The 18,447-nt window shown below is 41.5% G+C and overlaps 1 protein-coding gene across 3 annotated transcripts in view; it reads right to left on the bottom strand.

The window, feature by feature from the left end:
* The window catches only part of PEPD (peptidase D), a 139,334-nt gene continuing 120,887 nt past the window's right edge, over nt 1-18,447 (bottom strand). For all 3 annotated transcript variants that reach the window (XM_085072072.1, XM_085072073.1, XM_085072074.1), the window contains 2 exons: nt 8,644-8,835; nt 1-694 (listed from right to left, as the gene is read on the bottom strand). In XM_085072072.1, the coding sequence (XP_084928198.1) occupies nt 545-694; nt 8,644-8,835 (342 nt within the window). In that variant the 3' untranslated portion in view covers nt 1-544. The remainder of the gene's footprint in view (nt 695-8,643; nt 8,836-18,447) is intronic.

Raw genomic sequence — 18,447 nt, 5'->3', positions numbered from 1 at the left:
TGATGCCAAGGTGAATTTTAATAAGAATTTGATTCTGCTTACTCCATGGATACAGATTCATAAGAAAAATGTGACATTATGTCCACTGAGAACAGCTGATTTTTATTTCTGTTTTTCACAGTACTTGTGATGAAGTTTAAAAAAGGACTTAAGAGTGTTACAATTGCTCATAGCTTTCAGACAATTCATTTGGTATTTTAGAGTCTAAATCATAAAAATTCAGATTTAATTGCAAGATAAATTCTGATAGATTCTGTCAGATCTCTAAGCTGAGATTTGACAGAAGTATAAGCCCTACTGATAAAGCAGCAGGGCTGTTTAGCTGGCACTTGGTCATGTAAAATGCTGATTCCAAGCAGCAGTTGCATTACCTGGGTATCAAGGTTGAAGCCTTCTACCTTCATTTTTAGTGCATGAATTTTTCCAGCTAATAGGCTGCCTGCTTCTCTTGCTATTAAGAATTGGATGCATTTTATTTTATATGCTGCAGCATTAAATCAGAATGATGACTGATTAGTTGAGGCAGTAAGTACCATCCTGAAGTTTACTGCTTTTGGCTGGAGAGGCAGTCAAATGATTTGGCACTGCTCTGGCCTTCTGCCATGAAAGCCTCTATTTCTTCCACAGTCCGTGGGACGCACGTGAGCAGCTCCATTCCAGTGGCTGTCACCGCGATGTCGTCCTCAATCCGCACCTGCACAGGGAACACATGGTTACCAAGGCATTCCAGATGGGGATGAGAAGCACATCAGGCAGCAAGGGCAGAAGGTGCTTGGGCAACCCAGGCAGAGTATTATATTGCAAGCACGGAATTGCTTGTCACCACCAGCACCTTGGCATGGAGCTCTGTAGGCTCCAATTCCCCTCAGGCCACTGACCCCTGCCACCCTCCTTGGATCACACAAACTTTGGGGTGACCCCTGGTGTGGCAGTGGCCCCTCAGGTGTCTCAGGTGCCTCTGCTGCATCAGGTACATCAGAGACAAGGTGTTGCAACAGTGAGTTCATGCTATGTCATTCCATGGGGCCAGTACATCTTAACCCCCTGATGTCAGGAGCAGTAAAAAGAACATTCTTCCCTGGACTTGGCTCCAGCCTTCCTAGCACATGGCTTGCTAGGGACAGTGCCTTCTGATGCCCACAGTGTCTGTTCCTAAAGCTGTTCTGTTGTTGAGCTGCAATTCAGGTAGCTTCTCTTTGCACTTAAAACTTTTCTATAAACACAATAAACTTTCAAAGTGAAACTTTAAACATAAAATAACTTGTACCTAATATTCCAAACATTGAATTCTGAGCTGATGAGAAAGTCCTAAGCAGGTCAGACGTTTCTTTTAAAATACAATCACTAAATTTCAAATCATGGAAGGAAAAAGCAAATCCTCTCAGTTTTCCAACTCTTGTTCTATTAAAATTAAAAGTGTGTTCTATTTCTGTTTGTCTCTAATCTCTTCTTACCAGTAAATGTGCCTACACAGTCATTCTTGTTATCTTGTCAGAAAAATGTTGCTAAGTCGCTAAGCTGCAATAAAAGCAATTTTAGTAAGGTGTAAATCCAAAAGAACACAAACACTGGGTACTCCCACCTTACAATTGCTTTAATTGTTTTTGACCTCTTGACATTTTCAACTAAAAATAAAGCTGGTTAACATTTGACTTATGATTGCAAAATAATCCATTTGTTCAAACAAAATGAGTCATCCAGTCCTTATTCAACTGTTTAATGATGTCTTTGCCAGATTTTTACTTTTACTTGGTATCAGAATTAAATAAACTCCATCGAGTTCACACATTTGTTTTGGACAGCTATAAATTTGAAAGCTGTGAGGCTTTGTATATTCAGTATGCCTGAAAGGCCAGTGCCTTGCTGCACTGGAGATCAGCAACACATGCAATGACCCTGCACTTGACCAGATTTTACCAGAATGGGCTTTTGATTCACTGCTTCAAATTTGACCAGCTGAGCAAAACATAACCCAAGGATTCAGCAGGAGGGTCCCACTGCATCCAAAGGCAAATCCTAACATGTGCCTGTCCTGCTGGGTCTTGGGCCTGGGCACAGCCTGCCTGAGGGGATCAGTCCCTGCCAAAAACTTGATGGTACAAGGCAAGCCCTACAGGAGTGCCAGAATCCAGGGACAGACCTGGTGAGATGGTAAAAGCCAAAGCATCACATTGGCAAACTTAACCAATGTAAATAAAGCTGGGCACAGCGATGATGTGGAAAGTAAAAATGTCAGTGCAAAAGTAAGTCTGAGAGCAGAGGGGAGGTCAGCCAAAGCTAGAACTGACTCTACCTACAGAGAGAGCTTTTTCCCAAGCACTGCCAGCTTTATAAACCTTCCCCTGCTTGAGCTTAAATTCCCCAGCTACAGAGATGTGTCAGGCACAATTCGTCTGCTTAACCAGTAACATTAACAAAACAGCAAGAAAAATGGTTTGTGTTTTCCAGTTCAGTGTTTCATGCCTTCACCAATACCTCCGCACTTTTTGGGAGGATGGACTGACTTAAAAGCAGAGCAGATGAAAGCCATACTATGGCAGGGAAGAACAAGTGGGGCAAGGTGTCTGTCCATACTGTACTCTATCTAGGCCACAAGAGAAAATCAGGATGGGGAAGGAGCTGAAAAATAGTAAAGAGTGATGAAAGGCTGAGGGAAAGGAAGGTATAGTGAGGTGAGACAGGATTGACAAATAATGGACAAAGATAGCTGGGGCTGGCTAAGGAATCCAGGAAGGGAGATCCTGGTGGAAGTGAGACATCCTAAATGAGGAGAGTGCACAGGGGGCTGGAGCTGCCAAAGGCAGGGAACTGAGAGTGACCAAATGGGGGAGGATAAGTGCCACACACAGTGACTCCTCGTATAGGAGGAGCATTGTTACGAGATCATAGAAGTCGATCCACAGCTGTGAATTGCTGTGAAAAGTGAGAGAGCCAGCACTGTCACACCAGCCTGCTTAGCATCAGAACCTCCAAATGGTCTTTGGGATGCAGATGGAGGCGCACAGAACCACCTAGTCCTTTGGGGCCTTACTCCCTAGGAACACACCACTTCTTTCTCCAGGATCTAATGCTTCCTCTACTGGATGAATCTTACCTGAAATGGATGCTTGCCACAACAGAGAAGACAGATTTCCCATTTTCAGTGCATACTTTTCCCTTTGCCTAAAAGCAACATGAGTGCAAAGGAACAGGCTCTCAAGGGGAAGGAAATGGTTTAATTTGCTCTTTCCTTTCCCACCCTCTGTGCTTCACCCTGAGTTTAAACTCAGCAGCAGCAAAAAGCAGCTTTAGAGCACCTGTAAAACCTTCCCCACAGGAGAGCCTGTCATTTGGTCTTGTCTTCTGTCCAAATGGAGAAAAGATGCTGGATCTGCCTGGCAAGGCTCACTGGCTTGGGATTGCCTTTCCCAGTGGGGGACAGTGGTTATGAAACTTGCTCTCAGAGCTGTCCCTGTTGGCAGGCTCTTTCTTAATCAGTGCAGCTTGTTTCATGGCTACAAAGGGGTTTGGAGTTGGGCACTGAAGTGTGAGGTTCACTGCACCCCCAGTTTCTGGGCGCTCTGCAAAACCTAGGGAAGGCTTTACTTTTTCAGTGTGAAATGGCACACTTTAAAAAAACTACTTGTCTAAAGCTACAGCGGCCAGGAATGCCAGGACTGTTCCTAAAATGACTTTTCCTTATCAAGGGTAGTGGCATGATCTGTCTAGATAGACCTGATTGCACAACTGCCTAGCACCAGCAACAGGCCATCATGTAGCTTGACTCAATGGTCCCAACTCTGTCCCAAAGCAGGGCTGTGGGGGCACAGCCAAGGACAGCTCAGGGCTGCTGTCAGCTCTGTACAGCCTCGCACTTTGTCCTGACTTACTAATACAGTCATGCTCCCCAGAGCCTCCTGTGTTACCTTCCAAGGGAAATGGGGTTTTTAGCACTTATTCATTTGCTTTGAGTGATGGTATATATAAAAAACTTTTGACAATCAAGAAACCATTTTGGCCAATTAAATAATCCAGATTTGCATGATGACAGATCCCAGATGTCAGAAAAGGTAACTGGTGAAATGTTCCCCTTTTTTAAAAAAAATATTGAGCATTTGTTTGATTATGGCTGTGGAAAACAGCAACGCTATCACTGCAAGACCTTAGAGTGGGACACTTGCCTGGGAAATGATGACAGGACACCGTAACACACAGGACCATCCAAAGCAGATGAACACAGGTCGGGCTGGAGGACCTGAGTCTGTTCCTATGGCTAGTGTCCTACGGAGGCAGCTGTGTGTAGCTAAGGGAACTTATTTCAACTCAGCCATTGACTTAACAATAATTTTTAGCAGAGCAAACTTATCACGAGCAGGGTTTGACTTCTGTATCTCAGAGGGACTGGTTAGGAAGCAGAGCTGCCCTTACATCAAACCTGGGGACAGGAAAAGGGTGCAGGGCTGGGAAAGGCACATTCCTGTCATTATACACCGTGGCCGTGCCAAGATGTTTTCTATAGAGGCCAGTAGACTCTATGCTCAATGACTCTCATCCCATGCCTTAGTCTTCCTGGCACAAGCAAGTTTTATTCATAAGCAAGTCCTCATGTCAAGAGAACCTTTATTTTAAATGTCCACATTTTTATAGAAGAGGATCAATATTAGTAGGGCAAAGCCATGTATTTTATTACATTAACTGATACACATGGGAAAAAAAGCCTCAGGTGCCCAGTCCCTTCATCCAGGCTCAAAAAGAATCAATAAACTACATGCTAAATACAGGTTAGAAACAACTGGTCTTACTTTAACCTAATGGTATTAATTCAACAACTTAAGAGAAAAGGGTTAAAGAAGGTTTATAAGCAACTAGCAGCAGTTTTTGGGTTGCCTACACCTATCACTTCCCTTAGAAGAACTGTTAAAGAAAGCTAAGTATGTATGTTGTGACAACTGTTTTCTTATGAAAATTTAGGATGAAATGCTGTGTAGCATTATTACTGTGCTAGAATATGCAATCTTAAAAAGTAGATGAGCATAATGTTTATTACCTAGTAAACTATTTCATTTCACAACACACATTCACCATAAACCCAGAAACAGTGCCTAATCTTCTGGAAAAAAAAAAATCAGGACAGAAACAACTATATGGCTCTCTGAACCAAGGGTAGAAGCAGTTAAATTCCCTGCTTTTTATTTGGTTTAACATTTATTCTGAGTAAGGGAAGTGCTATTGTTTTGAAAAATACTGTAATATTAGTGGAACTTCAAGTTCCTGGGCTTTGTAAATCTGTTTAATTTTTAATGAAAAAAATCTGTAAACGAAAGAACGAAATGCATTTAATAATCATCTGTCTTTCAGCATTTTATCTAAGTTGCATAGTTTTCACATTTTAAGTCTAGTGTAACTTCTACAAATCCTAGGGAAAAATAAAGCCTGAACAGAGAGCGAATGTGTAAGACCACAAAAAGACTGAATGGCTTTTCTGTGTCTTTGAGAAAACATCATATGAACTGCATGAATCAGTAATCAGCTTATGAAGAATGGAAATGTCAAACCCTAAAGGGCAGCATTTGGCATTGTCGTTTCCCCTTTTCCCTGAGGATCTGGCTGCTTTTCCTGAGCAATACATCCAACCATATGCACATCCCTCTATTTGCACATCTGTGTTTATTTATGAGTGTGTCGGGCAGAGTCCAGGCAGAGCAAAGGTGTCCTGGGCCAGGCACTGCACCAGTGTCCAGCAGTAGCCCTTGTTCTACGGGATTTATGACCTCAGTAAACTGGACCTTGGTTTTGCAGATGGAGAACTGAAGTACGTGTGACTGAAATGTGCCAAAAATGGCAGAGGAAGTTTGTGAAGGACCGGACTCAACAGCTGTCAAGTAAAGAGTATACGGCTTCAGACAGGACAACATCCCCTGACCACTGCTTGCTTCCCTCTGGAGGAATCTGTATTTGACCCAGAAGATCTCGTTTGTTAAAAGCCCCGATTATGAGGTCCCTGAGCAGCAGTGACAGCCACAAAGGCTGTGTCTGTGTTTGAGGGATGCAGGAAGGTAGGCTGGTGATGGACCTGTCCCAGCAGCACAGGCAGCCAAGGAAACCTTGTGCAGACCCTTGTTCTTCCCTGCTCCTGCAGCTTCTACAATCTGTTCATGGCTAACTCCAGGCAGCCAGAATTACAATAAGTGGCTACAGTCTTGCCCCTCCAGGCACACTACAAGAGTTTTGCTTCTCAATGCTGAGACTTGTCACAAAAATTATCCAAAGCCCAAAAAAGACATGAATTCAAGGTGAATTTATTAAAATCCATAAATGCCCTGTGTGGACAGACTTACTCAGAATTACAGTGGTGTAACTTCAGTGAATGTTAGTTAATTTTTGAAGTGAATTACACTCAACCAAATTAAGAACATTTTAATTAGTGCTGAGCTCTGCAGAGGGAAATGGACTACTTTTGTAGAATGTATTTTTCTACTAAACTTACAGGAAGATTGGATTGGCTGTAGTGAACTCTTCGTCTAGAATTGACACCAATGCTAGCCCCTGTACTATTAATATTTGTCAGTAAAAACACTGGGCTTTAGAGGATCTTTTTTAATCCCATAGAAGAAGTTTTCTGGCATGCCTTAGTGAGAAATACTCACTCTCAATAAACTAGAATAAAACAGCTTGTACATAACTAAGGACACTACACAGCACGAATTGTATTTTCTATTTATGCAGAATCAAGTTAGAGTAATAAAGATGGAAAAAAATGTTCAGGTGTATTCCAGTCTCAGATTTTTTTTCATTCTTCTCCTGGACAAAATCAAGTGAGAACATCTGGCTCAGGGTATGTGTGTATTATTATTTTTCTCTCTCTAAGTAAAATGTATTGTCCACAGGGGGATCAGAGATTTAGATTTTTGCTTTTTTGGGCCGCCCCTTCTTTTAGAAAAGTTTGTTGGCTGGCTCTCCTTACAAGTCATCATTGCAGGAAACTAAGCAAAAATGAGGGAACAAAGTTAGGCTTTGCTTGAAATCTCTGGAACAAAAGTGCCTGATCCAGCAACTTATTACCAAGGCAGAGATCCCATGCTGACACTCCTGTTCCGTGCAACCACAGGCAGCAGGTGAGCCACAGGCACACTTCAAGCTGCAGAGCTGGAGTGGGCATTCACAGCAATTTGGGAAAAATGTGTGCTTTGCTGAGCAATTTCAGTGAAAGCTCACCAGGAATCAATTCAATTGCCAAAAACTCCCACAGAGTGTTTACAAGGAAAATGAAGACAGTTAAACCTGTTTCCATTGCAGTGTCAAGATACACAAGCACATCACAATGTTCTTTTAAAATACACTTCAGCGTGTGGTGTCATACAGAATGTGCTCACAGTTAGAAAATGCAGAATTTTGACAGAAAATGCCTTTTGTTCACCAGTACCTCAGTTGTCTGGCTGGCAAATCTTGATAAAGAAACAGCACAGAAACAGATAATGTCCCAGACCTCAGCAGTGAATTAAATATCAGCAAGGGTAAAGTCCTGTGTCTCTCAGTAAGGCTGCACTCACACCACGGGTGGCTGCCCTACAGGCTGGCTGGCTCACACAACTGGGGATAGCACACAACTTTTCTGTCAGGGCTGGTGGTTCAAAGGCAGCTCAGACCGAAGTGCTACAGTAATCACCCTCTCATGGCTGGGGTACAGTGATAAACTAGTCAATAGCAGCAGCAAATTCCTAATGTGTGACTTTTCATACCAGAAAATCACCACTGCTGCCAGTGATTGCTTGCTGTGTTGAGACTTAGCAGAAGAGCCATGGGGAGGATGGGGCACTGCAACTGCCTGCTCTGTCTCCTCTGTGCAGGAATACAGAAGCTTGGAGAACAATGTGGCACCCTTCAAATGCTTCCCCTGCTGAAATAAAAATCCACTGGAAGCACTGCAACTGCTGAACGCACTGCGAGGGCAGTGACTTTGAATGAGAAATATGCCCTGGAGAGTATGTACAAACACAGCCTCTCTACTTGCCCAGCAGCTGCCTGCATGGGAATGATTGCCCAGACCACCTCTGCTTCCTGAGGTGGCCAATCCTCCTGCCACACTGCCGCCTGAGCCTGTCACATTGAGCACAGGTGCTTGGGAAGACCATCAGCCATTCTTCTGGAAAATGGGGAAGGCTTTCCCAAGGCATTAGTTTCATGCCATTCTGTCAAATAATCCAGTAAGAGCAATTGCTGTTTTCATCTACTGCCTCCCCACCTTAAACAGCATCAGGCTCTTCTGCCCTGGCAGGTAGCACTGGACCGGGCTGTTCTCAAGGAAACCAATTCTGGACTACAGAACTCAGTCTCATATTTCATAACATACACATTTCACACATTAGACAAAACACCTACCTGGCAAGCCACTGTATGGTGCTGACAGAGGGTATTTCAACCAATGGGAAAATATGGGTCTCTCATTAATCAGACATCACTAGTACAAAACCACATTAAAAAAATTAGAATAAAACCCCTCAGTTTGTCTGCAGAGTCAAATGGTCCAAATGACTCAAGGTGCTGCTTTAGGAACACCCCTACGTGCAATACATTACAACTCTCAGTAGATTTTTCCTCAGATACACAGTGAGGGTAAACAAAGAGAAAAGCAACTAATAAAAACATCTGCTAAGAATTACTCACCCCACCAAATCCTCTAAAACGCTGCAGGACATTGTTGTTGATGAAGCAGGACTGGGCAGGGTCACGCAGGGCTTGGTCCAGGAGGTGGTCAATGAAGTAGATGCCTGGCTCTACGGTGAGCACCATGCCCTGCTCCAGGCAGCGGGCGGTGCGCAGGCTCCGCAGCCCTGGCACGTCGATGCGCTCCACTCCCTGCAGGAGAGACATTCGTTCTCTCAGACACAAAGGCAATCCATGGACGACTTTACATCAAGCCCTCCTATGCTGACTGCTCCATAAGACATACAAAAAATAATCATAAAGGACTGAAACGTAGCTATGCAATTGCCTTCCTCCTGTTAGTCCTCATTTAGCTTTCACATAGAGCGATGATCAGTTTTCAACTCAACACCCAAACTGTTTTTTGCACCACAGAAATATTGGCTTTGGATATGTTTGGTACTGTTACTCTCTACCTTGGGAGAAATACTGCATTATAAAGCAAAAATAATTACTTTCACTATTCCTTGCTCTACCCTCCCTTGCAAGATATGGTATTGTAAGTGACATGCAAATCTTGAAATGCCCCTGCCACATCATGGCTGAAATAGCTGAACTATGCAGCAGAGAACAATTTCTCCAAGGATATGTAAATACTTATTCTTACTGAATGGTATTATAAATTACACATTTATGATCTTGATTCAGGAGCAATGAGTCTACACATGACCTCATAAAAGCAGCCCATATAAACTAAACTTTTGTTAGATTCAGACTTTCGGGCAACATGGTGCTGATTGGTATTATTAAATGCTAAGTCAAAACAAGTCCTGACTAGCAAAACGTTCTCTTCTTCCCAAAAGCTGGTAAAATAAAATGATATATGAGGACATGCTTAGTCAAGGAATTAGAAACACTGCTAATTCAGGATATTAATTTCTTCCCCCAAATGTGCCAGGTATTGCAACATCAGAATAAATGTATCTCATGCCCATTAGCTTTTCAAAAAATCTTTGCAACTGTAGCAAAATTTCCCCAACAAATTATAGCAATGATCCGTGAACAGCTCACAGGCGCACCAGGTTGCAGTCGTGCACATACACTCTGCTCTTTAAACCTTTTCTGCTTCAGCCAGTGAGTCAGAGGTTAACATGTCTGTGAGACCATGGTGTCATTTATCTGGTCTCCATGAAGCTTTCCTGAATTTTGCTTCTGGCCAAAGCCACAGTACTGTCCCTTGCTGGCAGAAGGGGTAACTGCTGTCGTTATCACTATCAGCATAACTGGTATCACGAGATGAAACTTCCCCTCTCTCCCAGACAAAGCCCGGCCCGGCACTACCGTCGGTGCTGAGGCACCATGTCCTGGCACAGCCAAGATCCCATGTTTCTGCCAGACGAGTGCAGGGGGATGGAGTGAGGCCTGAGCACACCCTGCACATTACCTTTTTCTTTTTTTTTTATCTTACTGAATCATTCCCTCTTCAGAGTGGATACAGCAGTGCAGTAGTGTTTGTTCTTGAGCACCATTTTCAGTTTAGAGAAAGTCTTTTTTACAGAAATACTATTTTGCAGCAGTTCCTCCACAGTGTTTGCTTTATTCTCACTGGTCACCCAAGCAATGCTAGGGTTGATTTTCTTCCCTTTGCAGAACTTATTCTGTTCCAATGCACAGCATCTTATAGCAGCCAAGATTTCCAGAGGTAACCAGCCTGGACATTTGGTGTAGGTTTGCCCATTTTGACTGTGTATTTGGCATGTTTTATGTCATGTTTGATTTGGACTTTGCAGAGCACTATATTAAAATAAAATAAGAAAACATGATTTTGTTTTACTGAGCCTAGGAAACAAGAATATTGCAATACTAAGCAAGGCATTTTGAATTTGTATTCTTATCAAAACTCAAAGAAAATCAATGTATTTCTAAACTTGAAACAATAACTGCACTGAAAGGGAGCCATTTTTCTCTCATACTGCCCCTTAGGGTTTGGCATTTCACACATTCATTGTAATGCGTAAAGGAAATGAGGGCATCCAATCTTGTGGATTAATTTCTCCATGAGGTGCAAACAATTAGATTAGTGTCTGGACCTTTTGGTGCCTCACCAACTATTGGCTACCTTACAACAAAAAACCCATATTTGGCTTTTAAGTACATTTCTCAATTCTACATGTAAATGCCTTTTCCGAGGCAGTCAATCCAAGACAGATGCTAGAAAGACAAATGTGCAGTAAGGAAAACAATGGAAAACATCCTCTGAAGGCAGCCCTGGCACAGTGTCAATATTTTTTTGCCTTTTCTTAAAAGAAATGATATTTAACAGCAGGTGTGACAATAAAGCCCACTTTATTTATCTCTGTACAGCTGCTAAAGCAATGGTATGTCGCTGTTGAGCTGCTAGCAGAGAAAAGACCCGAGTTCTCAGTGTGACAAGAAAGAAGAAATTTATTATTTTGATTTCAATATATATAGACTTTTCAGAGGTCGCCCAGATTGGTCAGTCAGAAACCTCCCCCTAGGCCTGATTGGCCAGGACTGAACTGTCCAAATCTCGAGACACTATTTCAAAACATCCAAACTTTATCTTTGTTTATAAAACACAGAAGGGTGTTCTCACGGGAAAGACCTGTGCTAGCCACAATGGTAAGCATTTTGTCTAGACTGCTTGCAGTCTGATTCTGCTTTTAGTACTTCCTTCAAGAAGTTAACATCAACTCAGGAACAAGACCCAGGATGCACATTTGGAAATGTCTCTCAGCAATGCAGGAAACTCCCTGAGGCACCTGAATACCGCTACTCACCCAAAAGTAAAATTTTAACTTCTCTGGAAGGAATTCGCAGCCTTTTTGATATTGCCCCCATCCTATCTCAATCCTGGGTTGTGCTGGCTCTTGGTTACATCTCCAGGTCTTTGGATTTTGCAGGTACTGATGCAGCTACAGCCCTACCATGAAAGCACCTCTAGTGGGCCTTCAGAGAAAGGGTAGCACTGCTCAGCTTTTCCTGAAAAGGAAACGAGGCAGCAGTGGGTGGCCTTGTCCCTTTTAACAGACACTAGCAAGGTGTTGTTCACCATGAAATGTGTGAAATGGATGGAGAGAGACATGTTCAGGCTAGGGTATGTACATGGCCACTCAGACTGAGTAGAGGACAGCCCCAATCCAATTTGCTGCGAGGCTGAAGGATGAAATGAGCTAGCACAGGAAATAAACAGAGAGGGGCCAGTGACCAAGTTGGGTAGATGACAAAATCCCTTCTTTTGAGAATAGTGCTGGATTAAAACATACAACAGACTATGGCTTAAAACATACAACAGACTATGGCTTCAGCAACCCAAGTGATATTTGATCTCTGGGCACTCATGACCATCTCAGTAGCCACCACGCCCATCAGGTCCAGGGGCTGACAGCTCTCGGTCTGCTCTGGTTGCTCATGAAAAGAAGGACAAACTGAGAATTGTTTTTTAATGACTGAAATACCACAACCCCCAAACAGAAGATGATAGGTCTGAAACAAGACCTGCCATTTTCCATCAAGTCAAACTCTATTGGGAGCAAAGCCTGACCGGGAAACCTTGCACTGTCATCCGTCAGTATGAATCTTCTGCCATTAATGCGTTTCCTTCTTTGCGAGAAGGAAACCTCCCTACATCTCGCAGCTAAACAACACAAGCTTTGCTTTCAAAAATGACCATGATGTTGTTTTGCAGCCAGATGAAATGAAGAGTAAAACTGTGAGTGCTGGTACAACAGCCGTGTAGGTAACTGTTTCTATCACCATTATAACCTGGAGGCCTGGCCACTGTGCAGGACCCTTGTCACACTCAGTGCTGCACAGAGAGAAAGTATAAGATGGTAATTTTCCCCCCAAAAAGTGTACGTAATAGTCTAGAAAATATTAATACCAAGGCATCCAAAAAGAAACCTGCAGTTATATTCTGTGAAAATAACTCTTTGAATAACTGTTTGTTCTCCTGTATATTGCAAGAACAGATTATATCTGAAATTGTTTTCTAAGACTGACTTTATTTGGAGATTTTGCTTACATTTTAAAATTGAGACACTCCTCCCCTAGTAAGCACAGATGTATGACACTGTCATTTGTGACTGCACTCCTGCCAAGAACATTGGATTCAAATTAATGGTTCATCTAGGGTAACAAAAACCAGCATGTCTAGGCAATAAGGACTGTCAAGGGAACAACAGAATTATGTAAACTCATTTTATTACTATGTAAGCAAAATAAAAGTTCAAATTAAGTGTACAGTAATATAAAATATTACTATTTTTGGAATAAGCAGGGAATTAGGAAGTATGTAAATCTGCCTATTTCCCAGAAAAAGGGCCGTGGAAGACTAGAATTTGCAATATCCCCAGAATATCTCAGAATAAGGATGAACTACTGCGTGCTCCTAAGCAGCTCAATGGCTAATATGTTGCATTTTCCATTGAAGAACTGCAATGTGTATCATGCTGGAACTTGTTCCACAAGCACTTTCTACCAGGCAAAGCAATCAGAAGCAGAGAGACCTCCACGCTCACTCGGGCCTGATCATGGGTTTATCTTTGGAATAGGACAGAAGAAAACCACAGGCGATATCCCTGTGCTGGCTGGTCCTCACCCACAGGGCCATGGCAGTAGCTAGAGATGCACAAGTGCAGAGAGATGCAGGGGCACCCCCCCACCAAAACCAGGGGCTGCAAGCTGGCATCACCCCGAAGTTCCCTCAAGCCAGCAATGGCAACAAACCTCAGCCACGGAAGGAAATACCTAAGCTACTCGTAACTGCAAATACTGAACCACAGTAAAAGACTCATTAGTGACACAATCTTGTTTCACATGCTCTTTTCCAGCTAAATCATCACAGAACTTTTTCGAGCCTGACAGACTGTCCCAGTTGGAACACATCCAGAACAGTGAAGTCCTAACCAATTTACCAAGCTAAGTGAAATCAAGTATTTAAATTAATCAGAATACTAACATTACATTTAGATAACATGAAATGAGCACCAAAGTGAAATCTCAGCTCTTTTACTCTTCCCTATTCTTCCACTGCATATACCCAACTTCTAATTAGCTCATTTACTGTAAAATGAACAGAGCTTGGCGCAGCTAAGAAAATAAAAGTCTCAAATTCCATTTCACTTGTCTCCTGGTCCCTTCTCTCTAAGCCCTTGCTTCACTTGCTGAGAGTTACTAATGAAGATTAGTTTATTCAATCTATCCTGCTTTCCCCCAGCAGCCTGAGCTGCCTATAGTCACCTGAAGGAGCTGCTGTCAGTCCTGACTTTGAAATCAGCAGCAGGTTACAGGAGAATATGCCCCAAGCACCACATATCACTTGTGGCATTTGCAAATCAAAGCTTCCACTTCTGCAGGAGAATCTAATTACTAACTGGAGCTTTTGGGACACAGCTCAAAGTTAATACTGGGGGAATAGAGCACACATGATGTTTAACTGGCTTTTTTACTTGAAGTGTTTTCTTCTTTTTCTAAGTATTAATTATGGGATCAGGTTTGTTATCTGATAATTTTCCTGTTATTGCAGGAAATGAGGAAAAATGATCTGCCACTTATTCGAGGCACTGCTGCCGGATGATTCTGCTGGAGCTGATTTTCAATACATCATTACAGTGTGCTTCTGAGCTGAACTCCCATATAATTTTTGCTTTCTGATCCTCTGATGTTACCAGCTCCAGTGCTTTTACAATGGAAATAATAAAACATATGGACTATATTTTTTCTCTTTTCTTAAAACCTGAGTTTGAGAAAAAAAGAGATAGCAAATAGTAAAAACCCCCAAATTGACAACTACAGCATTAACCTGGAAGATGAGAAGAATAATTCTAAGAAAATTGTAAGAATTTTATAAGAAATTACATAAAGAATTTCAAAAGCTACCAACAGCACTGTTTTAGAATGAAACCAATGACAAGCACCATTTAAAATCTACTGAATAAGGTTTCTTGTGACACACAGAAAACAGACACAGGCAATAGTCTTAAATGAAAGGGCTTTTTCTTTCATGATCTTTAGATACCATGAGTCAAAATTGCATAGCAAAACTCCTGAAGTATACCAGTGGTACCTTACTTTTTTATGTAATTGAAAGCAGAACTCTGCTGTTTTGGTTTTTCTGTCCTACTGCACCTAGAATGAATTGTTCAAAACCACACAAGGTCCATTAGTTGCTGCTGGAATTTCAGAAATATTTGGACAATAAATATTCAGCTAAAAACTCTGTTAGCATACAAAGTCTTTTGCAACAAACTTCAATAAGTCAAAAAACATAAGCAAGTATCTCCATCAAAAAAAAAAAATAAACAGAACTAGTGCAACCCAAACCAAACAACTGAAAACCTCACGCCCTTAACGCTTTCTCAGTGGAGGAGGGGAACTCTGCAGTATGACAGGGCATGTCTGCATCATGGCACTGCACTGACACAGCATCTGAGCCTTCCTTCCTCTTCTGCCTCTGCTCATGTCCTAAGTTTCCATGAACACCCAAACTCAGCATCTGTTCTCACAGGGAAAAGCTGCTGGGAACTGATCACAACTTTTCTGAACAAAAGATACCACATTGGGGTGAGAATATGTATTAGCCTAACTTTGGGAGGGGTTTAAACCCCACAGAACAATCCTAGGCTGCAGAAAACTCTCCTAGTTGATGTTTAACCCAGCAGAGAACAATAAGCACTATAGATTTCAGTGCTGCTCTGTGTGGAAATGCAGTTTTCACTCTTCTGTTTCCTTCAGTGGCTGTATATATGTTTCTGCTATGCAGGAATTCAGAGAATAAAAAAAAAAAATATTCAAGTGGATCCCATGAAGAAGAAGCAGCATTTTTTTTCTCCTAATCTTTTCTTAAGGTGTATAACCATTTGCAAGAACAAAACCAAAAGTTAAAAGTAATGAAAATCCCTTTTACTCTTTGCTCACCTAAGTGCTTTCCATACAGGTTGTTTCATGTTTGCAGGTCCTTGGTATACAAAGCCAGAGCTAGGGCTTGGCAAGGTTATGGCAAGTGAAACAATTTGCATCACTGGGGCCCTATATAACAGCTTTAGGCTTCTTGGTAAATTCACTTCATCCTCTGATTCTTAAAGGAAAAAACATTAATGCATAATTTGCAATGCTAATCACAAAAATAAAATCTTCTGCTTCAGCATAAAGTAGGATACATAAGGAAAATAGTTTTTGCCAAAACAAGGTTTCCTGTATCCTCCAGTACATTTGCTGACTTAAATTCCCAGTCAGTCATCTGGGATCTGGGAACGAGCTTTCTGTTAAAGCCAGACACAGCTTGTGCACAGTAGAGATGTTCCCCAAGCATGCACGGTGATGGAAGGACCTGGGTAACTCCAAAACTAATTTGTGATGCAGAAGGGCAACAAAAGGATCAGCGTTTCATGAGAATTGAATTAAAAATTTAAACTAAGGGAAATTTTATAATTTTAAAAAACAAAATTAAATTAAACTCTTAATTCATAAGATGCTAAAATCACAGTAGTTATTAACCTAACTTAAATTAACTGCCTTATTATTACAGAAAGTCATCAAATGTACTTAGCATTCTTTAGAGCCTTACAGTCAATTAATATAGCATGAAATTGAATCAACTCAAGCATCTAGAAACACAGAACCTAGATTTAAATAAAAACTCCTGCTTCATCTACCTCAGGATCTGAAAATTTGGGACCACCTACCACATTTTCTTCATTGCAACAGGCACAAACTCTCATTTATATCCCATATCAAATTTACCCAGAAAGAACTGAAAGAATGTGAGAAAACCATCTCCATGATTAAATTTTACAGCGCAAGCTAAGCCCAGTGGAGTTTTCACCCTTTGAAGTGAGCTCTGTCTGACTGAGGGCCAGATTTTCTCAAGTGATTAGTACCACTGGGGCTGAATTTTCAGAACTCCTTGAGCTGCAGTCAGACCCTCAGAAAAATTTCAAAGCAGTGCTCAACATTCGGTTTCCCATGAGGAAAACTGCAGTGCACAACAGGAGTCGCAGCTCCCCAGGGAGCTCCTGACTGCTCAGTACTCCTGAAAACCAGCACCTTCACCTGCATGTTTCAATGGGAAACACCAGTGGTTACACTACTGCCAACAATGTCCTAAAATAAGGTTGCCAAGACACGTTCATTGCTGGCCAAAACTGATTATTCTTTATCACGGCAAAAAATAGGAAGGGAAATGTTATATTTTCTAATATCACAGAGCATACTTTGCAGAAAATCTGCAAGCATTTACAATGTTTGTCAAAGAAGAAAGTGTTCAATGCTGCATGTGAAATCAGCTTACTGGAAAAGATGAAAACTTACTATTGCCAATTTTGAAAAAAGAAATTTTTGGCTACCAATGAATAACTAATCTAAGCTAACAATGTCTGGAAATAGTCTCTTTGGAACATACAAAACTTTGTGACGGATAAAAATTAGGAAATTAACGTTTATTGTATTATTTCAAATGTAACTGTTTACACTTGAGGAAAAATAATGGAATAATATCCACTTGGAAAGTTTTTATTTCTAAAAAATTGTTTGTAATAATCCCAGAAATTCCCTCAGCCAAAAGCAAAGAAGTTGCTTTTTAACCAGCTAGAAAAAAGAGCATGATACTACAGGCATGGACTCAGTGCACAATAAACACCAAAATAGCTTTATAAAAATCCTCGTGAAGATCTCGCTAGCTGGTAAACATTTAAAACACACCACAAATCACTCCGAGTGTACTTGATGTCTTCAAAATGTGTTTTTTCAAAAAGCAATGAGGCACGGATAACAAGCCCTCTCACATTTAATACAGACACGTCTCACACTTGCAGGAAAGGTGCCCAGCTGCTCATGTTTAGATTAACTTGGGCAAAATCACATCCCCTGCAGCCTTTCATGGCTCCCCTGCCATGGGCAGGGACAAGGCCTCCCATGAGGGCTTCAAGTCCACAGAAGTGTGATGAAGTCCAGCTCCCTGACAGGCTCCTGGTGGGTCCTTCCCACCACTGGGAGCTCCCACGCCCAGGTACATCACCCAAGTCAAAGGGCCTCCTGCTTTGGGTCAGAGAGAAGTGAAGGGTCTACCACAGGTGAAGTTAATGCTCCACAAGGAATTTAAAGGGTCTGCTCTTCTGCAGAATCTGGAATTCACAATTTTTCAAACTAAGGTGATGCCATACACCCAACTATGTGCACTTTTATATGTAAATACAGAACATTGGCTATTTGTTTGTGAGCTTTCATACATGCTTCCTCCATATTCAAGAAATTTGCCATTTGATAGTAAATTAGCCATGCAAACGTTCTTCATGTAAGAATGCAGTTGCATGCCAACACAAATAATTTTAACATTTGCAGGTATAAAATTCTGCATAGAGCTCTGGTATTTTTACACACAGCAAGTATGAAATTGGAGAGCCTAACTCATTTGACAATACAATCCCTATATCCATTTTTATCTTTAAAAGGTTGCTCTTTCAAAATTATGGATAGATCAGTTTGCTTTCAAAAAATGACCCTTCAATTATATAATATATCATACAATAACAATCATCAATTCAGTCATATGAAAATAAAAATTATTTTCAAAAAATTATTCTGTACCTTGTATGCCACACTACTGAAACCTGCTGAGACATGGAAGGTGTACAGGGTCCATTGCTCCACACTCACACAAAATCAGATCTTGAAATCTCCCTTGACAGTGAAGTACTTTCTCTAACCTCAAAGAATACAGTTTTTAAGCAAAACCAAGAAGGGTACTTTGCACTCACAGAAATCTTCTCACTTGTTCCTAAAATTTAGTTATCTCTTTACCAAGTC

This window comes from Lichenostomus cassidix, chromosome 11, assembly GCF_008360975.1.
Source record: "Lichenostomus cassidix isolate B80296 chromosome 11, HeHo_3.0, whole genome shotgun sequence".
Classification (NCBI taxonomy): domain Eukaryota; kingdom Metazoa; phylum Chordata; class Aves; order Passeriformes; family Meliphagidae; genus Lichenostomus; species Lichenostomus cassidix.
This window is presented reverse-complemented; position numbering and strand designations above follow the sequence as displayed.